We start from the raw sequence: 8,658 nt of genomic DNA on the forward strand, positions 1-8,658 counted from the left end.
TGTGCATACTGCAGCCATGATCGCTCTGCTGATTACTATTTCAATTGAATCTTGACTGATCACTTTGGCTTATAATGGGGGCATTGGGGTTCTGATATTTGTGACAGGAACGTTGGCACTGCAGACTGGACTATTCTGGATGTCAAATATATCAAAATATATGATGGAAACCTTTAATGCTAATGTGAACAGATCCTGATGTAAGTAGCATTATCAAGAGCTGGTTTGCTGCTTGTCACATCTGTAGCCATGCTGGAGCAATTCAGATGTATTAGTGGCAATATTGGTAAGGTCCAACTGTTTGACCGTGCCACGTGGATGCGTTGGCTGTGACCGTGCCACGTGGATGCGTTGGCTGTGACCGTGCCACGTGGATGCGTTGGCTGTGACCGTGCCACGTGGGTGCGTTGGCTGTGACCGTGCCACGTGGGTGCGTTGGCTGTGACCGTGCCACGTGGATGCGTTGGCTGTGACCGTGCCACGTGGGTGCGTTGGCTGTGACCGTGCCACGTGGGTGCGTTGGCTGTGACCGTGCCACGTGGGTGCGTTGGCTGTGACCGTGCCACGTGGATGCGTTGGCTGTGACCGTGCCACGTGGATGCGTTGGCTGTGACCGTGCCACGTGGATGCGTTGGCTGTGGCCGTGACACGTGGGTGCGTTGGCTGTGACCGTGCCACGTGGGTGCGTTGGCTGTGACCGTGCCACGTGGATGCGTTGGCTGTGACCGTGCCATGTGGGTGCGTTGGCTGTGACTGTGCCACGTGGGTGCGTTGGCTGTGACCGTGCCACGTGGATGCGTTGGCTGTGACCGTGCCACGTGGATGCGTTGGCTGTGGCCATGACACGTGGGTGCGTTGGCTGTGACCGTGCCACGTGGGTGCGTTGGCTGTGACCGTGCCACGTGGGTGCGTTGGCTGTGACACGCCTTGAAGAGCTCTTTATGTGCTGCCAGCAGATATCATTGTAGCCAGTAATGATCATGCAGACGTGTGACGACTCTCCTCTTCCTGCTCCGATATACTGTTGTCGTGTAGCGGGTGTATGGCGTGGCCTTGGGAGCTGAGCCCGCTCCGTACTGAGCAGCTGCCTGCTATGGTGTACATTCAGATTCTGGCATAGACCATGCCATTCATGGACGTAACGTTGTGCCATAGTTGTGGTACTTAGGTTTGTGTGCGGATTGGCTGCCATGTTTGTTATCCTATTTAACCATCCGCCAGCTGAAATTCACAGGAGACAAATATTCAAAGGTTCCAGTGTAAAGTGACACTATCCAAATCTTATAAGTGGTATATATTTCATTGCTATGTTTGCTGGTTTTATCCCACATGCCAGTGAGGTATCTTTGCACCTGTTTGTGGCCCAGCGCTCGGTGCTCCTTTGTCCTTCACATACGGAGCAGCTTCCTGATTCTGACTCTCGCTGACGCTCTAACTGCAGCGCCGTGTGGAGGAGAGTGCCGAACGCCCCTCATACCATAAGTAGTAGTTGTAAAAACACAGCAGTGTGATATATACTGCTTATATGATTGTCATAGTGGCCATGTCCCCTAAATAACTAAAATATATATATGGAGGAATAGAAAAGTATGAACCTAGTCTGGCCGCTGTGGGAATGGGTAGAGCCCATGGCATGGTTACTGCTAATATAAAGACGTGTGTTGTGAGAACACCAGCTGTAGCCAATATATGGTGTGTACCATGGTGGGGAATGTCTGCCGCCACAGGTGACAATCTATCCACTGCCATCATTGTGGGGCTCTGCGGAGTGTGTGCGCAGGTTACACATGCTGGATACGGTATGGTCGTCTTTATGGTCGTCTTTACAGCTGTAACGTTTCTATACCAGAGTGACAATGTATCCAGGCCCCAGGGACGGTTTATTGGGGCTTTTTGAAAATGTAAAATGCAAATATTTACAAAATAGTATTGTGTAATTCTGAGCGCTGGTCATTTTATGCTTCTGTTTCCACAGCTTTGGGATATGACGCCGGTCGTCTCTTGATGATATTCTATGAATGGATCTGAGAAGCCGGTAACAGAAGAAGGAGCAGATTGGGTGCAGACTGTACGGGAGCGCAGTAGGCGGCCGATCTAGACGCTAAGGGTTTCTTGAGTGCGGTCTCTGGAGAGATCCTCTGTATAATCGCTTTGTGGAATGACTGGTACTCACTGATCTGAGCCGGGGTCTACGGCCGCTCCATCCTCTGCTCTGAACCTGCTTTTGGGGTTGTATTGTTCAGAGTTTACCGTGCAGAGGTTCTGTGCTGTATACTGGCGTTTGTATGTATGGTTGGTGTCCTCCATCTTTTATCCTCAGGACCCTTCTAATTTAACCCTTTCCATCATGCTTTCTTTGGATGTATACGTTCCTGCTGCAGTATTGATGTGACCGTGTGTGGATGAACACGCCAGCGTGTACGATCTAATGCTGTACATGCAGTGCGGCCGTCCCTGCTTCCAATGGTCTCCATGAATAATTTTCAAGAATAACATTTCACACAATAATACGATCAAATATTAGTAAATGTCATTTAAAATTATGTAATTATGTATTTTAATTTTTTTTTTTATCTAACCCAAAATTCCATGTTTCTTTTATTCATAAGAAAAAAAATAATAGTATTTGAATGAGTATATAGTAATAAAAGTATTATATGGATATTGAAAGGGGGCGAGGCTGAGGCTTGGATGGCACTTGTAAGGGAGATCTGATCTCAGCCATTCTCTTTTTTTTCACCCTAAAAAAGGGATTAATTTGCCGATCACCCCCCGGCCTTCGGGAGACATTTAAGGGTGGCAGTCAACGGGGGGAATACTAGCTCATCGCTTAGACAAGCTTCTACTTGCCTGATGACAGCAGCCGGGACTCTTCCTATCTGATGTGGTGGGCTTCCCCCATGCGTTTTTGGTTGGTGTCACACTTGGAAATTATGTTGGGGTTTAGTAGGTATTTTCAATTTGTAGCAAACGGAAAATGAATGTAAACTTTGTTTCAGGTTTTAAGATTAATTTTAAGAAGTGTATGATGTGAGTATATTCCGAGTACTGCACCACCAGTTGATTTTTTTCTTTTTTATATTGAGGAATGGACTTTCTCCAGTCATGAGATTTATGGGGTCATTTGCATTTTTGCAGATTCCTTAGGGGTCTTGTGCAGAAGAGATCTCACTACCGATGAGTGAACGTTCTCGTGTACTAACCGAGTGTCTTTGGCGCTTTTGGAAAATGTATTCTCGTCTCTGCGGCTGCACCTCTCTCTGCTGTTGGACAGCCACCATACATGTGGGGATTACCTAACAAACGGCTATTCGACAGCTGCAACGCATGCAGGGATTGTCCAAGAGACATGCAGCTGCGGGGACTCGAATATATTATTTGGGCACGCTGAAGACACTCGGTCAGCACCCGAGCTTGGTTCGCTCATCACTAATCCCCACTATCCGCTGTGTACAGTATAGATCATCACTTTCCAAGCCAGAGAGCTCTTGTGGGCAATGAGTGACCTTGGCTGTACCGCTAGAGATCCTTTCTTGATTTTACTAAATCTCAGTATTTATTGTATTGGCTAAAACCGCAATGATGGAAATGCCAGTGATTAAATATTGGAAATGAAGAAATAAATAAGAGCAGATTCAGATCATTCCAAGCAGTCTGGGATAGTATGGGGACTTGTGGCCCAACTCTGAGGGGGTTTCAGGACCACTGATTTGGAGTTTTCCGTCCTGTAAATTGGAGGCTATGACTATGATTAAGGTTGTGATAATTGTTAAATATTGAGTCACCGGAGTTCTCAGCGTATATATAATGTATTCACAGCAGGCTGCCACATATCACATTACTGTTCCTCGCGTCTCCCATACATGACGCACATGGCAGGCCGGTCACAACTGAACATGGACGAAGATCCTTTAGATCATGTCTAACCTGTTCTACAAGTAATCTTGTGCAATATGTATCATGTATTCCCACATATTCTGCCTATAGTCCTGCTATTTGCTTATTTATGTCACTATGCAGCCACACACACAAAAAAATGGACCACATTAAAAAAAAATCTGTTTTTGTCTATATTAGGCCCATTAAAGATAAATAATCAGCGACCATTTCCAGTAATTCAGTACATCTAATGTGTGAAATGAAGACCGGTATCTATTCCTTCCATTGAATAAGATTTTATGACAAAGAGCTCAATAAGTTTAAAACAATATGTAAGAGCAAAAAAAGCAATATTCAGAATAATATGCTGGCGGTATTTCTGGGCTGGTACAGTGCTCAACGCCTTACGGACACGTCCGCTGCATTTTGAGGTTCCCCTTAGCCTATGGCAAACTATGCCATCCCCAAGAGCAATCTAACCCTCAAAAATGAACACAAGTGGGGTTGGGTGAAATTTTGGGCAGCCAAGTGATTAGGAGGCATATTGATTAGGAATGACACAAACTTGTTTCATTTCTTATAAGCAAGTAGTGACGTTCTACTCCCATCTCCTCCTAAGGCTTTGTGAACACCGAGTTCTATTGAGGGTTGATACAAATGACAGATTCCCTTTTGCTGGAAACCGTTTCCGAAACTTGCGCCGCCTTTTGGGAGTTTTGAAGGTTTTTTGTTAATTTGGCAGTCTTTTGATTGGACACGGTCTAGTTTGGAGCAGATTCCATCAAGAGCCTCTTCAGAGTCATGACACGCAACTTTTTTTTTTTAATTTTTGCCAAAGGCGTTTTTCAAAACCGAAGCGGAACAAAAACATCCCGAAGCATTGCTCATATGAACAGACATGACACTTTACACAATCCAGCCTTGGTAGATCACTCGTGATTGGGAGGCGCTGGTGTCGCCCTCCTCCCGGTGCCTTGGGTCTTCACTTCTGAACAAACACTGCAGTTACAAATCCTCATCTCCTGCAGAATCCCAAAAAGCCATAAGTGTCTCATTAGGAATTGATGTCGTGGACCTGAACATTTCCGAGCTCATTATTTGTTTTCCATCCATGCTACAGGGAAATACGTCTAGTATGTTGTAGAAAGGTGGACTTCCACTTAGATCATGTTCCTTTTAGGTCCGGCATCCTGGGCTGATTAAGGCTATGTGCACATGACGGTTCTTAAACTCGGGCAAGCTTACTGAGGTTTTCAAGCAGAAGACGTTTCAGGACCTTTTTTTTTCTGAAGCTTTTTTTCGTGTTTACTTGGTTGTTTCCTGAGAGGTTTCTGGTGATTTTGGCCTCTGTATTTTATTTTTGTTTTTTTTCAAAGTTTTTCCCATAGTTTTTAAGACATTTCTATATATTTTTTTTCACTGTTTTCCTGTAATTTTTTTTTTTTTTTCTGTTTTTATGAAATGATGAAAATAAAAAACGCTAGCGCTTTTGTAAGGAAAAACTATATCAAATCGCTCCCAAAAAACACGTTTTTGCTTGGAATTTTTAGGGTATGCTTCCACGTGCCGGATTTCATCTGGGTTAGCTGCAGATTGAACACTGCGTCCAGATGTTACAGCATAGTGGATTTTAGGGAATCCAGTCTCCACTAGGCGTGCGAACACGCATCCGGCGGCCCTGCGGCGCGTCTTTTTAGAACGCAGCATGTCCGTTTACCTTGCGACAACGCAAGATAAATCACAGGGCCCTATGAATGGGGTGAGGAGATTCCGGATGTGTGCAATGAACACATCCAAAATCACCGCGCGTACAGAAGGGGGCGGCGCTTTGGGCGGAGTGAGTTTTCCGCTCTGTCCAAAGCGTCCGTCCAAAGCGCCGGCAATCCGGCACATGGAAACGTACCCTTAGAAACCTGAAGCTGTAAAAAAAAAAAAAAAAAAAAAAAACACGTTCAAGAGCCTGAACATATGAAGAGCACATAAATTTTAAATAGAAATGTTAATGGGTTTTTTTGTGTTTTCTGACATGTTTGCAGGTGGTTTTTGCAGCCTAAAAACGGGATACTGCAAGAGAGAAAACCTGCAGTTAAAAATGTAACAAAATGAAAACCAAATACTACTACTCTGTTAAATCCCCAGATGGTCTTTTGTTGACCTGTGAACTGTTGCGATGCTGGAGGCAGTCTCTGGGGTCCGCTGCCATTTCTGCCAGCAGTTTTTTCCATGTTGGTATTTGTTCAAGCCCACAATATTGCGGTTTTCTTTCTCCTGCATCTTTTCAGTTTCCCACATCTTTTATGATTAAAGTTCCGTTTTTTGGGGTATGGCCTTTCAGCATACAGGTAAAACATACATAAGGACACCATATTTGTAAAGGGGAACAGAGCAAATGGAAGCCCCCTGTATTCAGTCTGCATTTTATGATCTGAGTGACTGCGGCGTTACAGCTTGGCGGGAGAACAAGGTTCCATGTAAATTTACAATTCTCTGCAGAAACCAGTGATGTTTCTGTTTTGTTTTTAAATGTGTATTTAAGTATTGTTTGTGGGATAACCCATTATGACCTACTGATAGGACAGGTGATCGGTGAGGGTCTAGCCACCGGGGTCCGCAGCAATCACAGTCCTAGAGTACCCGGTGTAATTAAAGCTCTGGCGCACATGCAGGTCCAGTCTAGTGATGAGTGAATGTGCTGGGCTAAGGTGTTATCGGACCATGCTCGGGTGCTAACCGAGTGTCTTCGGGGCGCTCAACCTCCCACTGGATGGACACCACTCATCACCCATTACTAATCTATCCTGGGAATAGGTATTAAGGTGGTTTCCCATAATCATTTAACGTGAATGTCTTTTGTTAAAGTCGCACTCCCATAGAAGAAAATGTGACTGTAGTGGTGCAAGGATCACATTGATCTCTATCGGAGGGCGACTGTCACATTACAATCTGCATTTTGTGCACACTACATGGCGAACAAGAGACATCTATGTAAGTCTACCATGTAGCATGGATCTTGGGGGGCGCAGAAAGTGTGAATTGCAGTAAGGAGTCTCCTTGCACCATTTGCAGGTACTAGGCCATCTTGTGCGTAGTAAATGGCTAATACCCAGAGCAGTCTGCAGGCACTTAGTATTTCCTCTATACAGAACGGTTGTAAAATGGATTTTAGTTCCTCTGTGACATTTTCAGGGGTGTCCAGAGTATTGCTACAGAAGAGTATATCTTGTGAAAGGTTCAATCGCCTTTCTTTGCTATTAAATTGCTGCTGTTAAATTTTGTTTACGTGATTTGAAAACTACAAGGGACCAAATTATAGGGGGCTGTCCAGAATATAACGTGATGGAAAGGCAGGGCATGCTCTAAAAGTAACTACGGTAGCTTCACTCGCCCGTTTAAACCCCAGCAGCTCCCCCGCTCTTGTTGTCCCTGGCGGCCTCCGGTTTCTTCCTTGCAGCTAATCACGTGCCTTTGGCTTCAATGGCCTTACTGGAGATTCCTGTATTTCTAGCGGGAGACCTCTGAGGCCACTGACTGACTGCAGCGGTCGCTGGTAGACTGTGTATGTCAGATGCAGGGAAGTAAACTGCACTCATTGGGGACCCCCAGAGTGGCAGCGTTTTTAATGTTTTGCCTTTTTATTTTAAAGCCCTTACGTTTCTATTCTGGACAACACCTTTAAGTTGTTAATACGTTACTGTCTTAAGTAATTTAATCTTGTTGCGCTTTTAACTAGATGCAATTAATTTAGTATTTTCTGATTTCTGTACATGTTGATTTTACAATATTTTGTTACTGAATACAAAATGTAAATAAAAAGTATTTGCAAACGATAATTAAAGATTACGGCATCTTATTTTTACCTTTATTTCCCTGACTTGCAGTTCATGTACATAGCAGCATATCAACTTGATCCACCAGAGCGGGACTCATTTCAACTAGCAAAGCCATCCCCTTTCTGTCAGGAGGGTGCTGGTTTAGCTTCTGAAATGAACCAGCCAGAGACACAGACCGCACTGGAGATACCGATCTCTCTCGTGTGTCAAACACCGCACCAGATTTATTCAAACCCGAACTGATTCATTTTCATTATTATGGTATACCATCCTTGCCACCGGAACCTGCTGCTTGCATGGAGCGGTCACCGGAGTGGGAAAGGCGGCGGAAGGTGAGTATATAATGATTTTTTTCATTATTTTTAACATTAGATGTTTTTACTATTGACGCTGCATAGGCAGCATCAATAGTAAAAACTTGGTCACACAGGGTTAATAGTGGCGGTAATGGAGTGAGTTACCCGCGGCATAACGCAGTCCGTTACCGCTGGCATTAACCCTGTGTGAGCGGTGACTGGGGAGTATGGAGCGGCCGCCCGGCACTGACTGCAGGGGAGTAGGGAGGGACTAATCGGACTGTGGCCGTCGCTGATTGGTCGCGGCAGCCATGACAGGCAGCTGGCGAGACCAATCAGCGACTTGGATTCCATGACAGACAGAGGCCGTGACCAATGAATATCCGTGACAGACAGAAAGACGGAAGTACCCCTTAGACAATTATATAGTAGAGATATACAGTTATATGAAAAAGTTTGGGCCCCCCTATTAGGCTACTTTCACACTAGCGTTAACTGCATTCCGTCACAATGCGTCGTTTTGCCGAAAAAACGCATCCTGCAAAAGTGTTTGCAGGATGCGTTTTTTTCGCCATTGATTAACATTAAGCGACGCATTGTGACGGATTGCCACACGTCGCACCCGTCGTGCGACGGATGCGTCGTGCAGTGGC

The 8,658-nt window shown here is 45.1% G+C and overlaps 1 protein-coding gene across 2 annotated transcripts in view; it reads left to right on the forward strand.

The window, feature by feature from the left end:
- Window positions 1-7,714, forward strand: part of WDFY2 (WD repeat and FYVE domain containing 2) — a 66,635-nt gene extending 58,921 nt beyond the window's left edge. The window contains exon 12 of one of the 2 annotated variants that reach the window (XM_077298125.1): window positions 1,976-7,714. In XM_077298125.1, coding sequence (XP_077154240.1) covers window positions 1,976-2,005 — 30 coding nt within the window. In that variant the 3' untranslated portion in view covers window positions 2,006-7,714. The remainder of the gene's footprint in view (window positions 1-1,975) is intronic. The other variant, XM_077298126.1, reaches the window with a different exon arrangement.
- Window positions 7,715-8,658: the final 944 nt, after the last annotated feature.

Source organism: Ranitomeya variabilis, chromosome 3 (genome assembly GCF_051348905.1).
Source record: "Ranitomeya variabilis isolate aRanVar5 chromosome 3, aRanVar5.hap1, whole genome shotgun sequence".
In the NCBI taxonomy this organism is placed as follows: Eukaryota; Metazoa; Chordata; class Amphibia; order Anura; family Dendrobatidae; genus Ranitomeya; species Ranitomeya variabilis.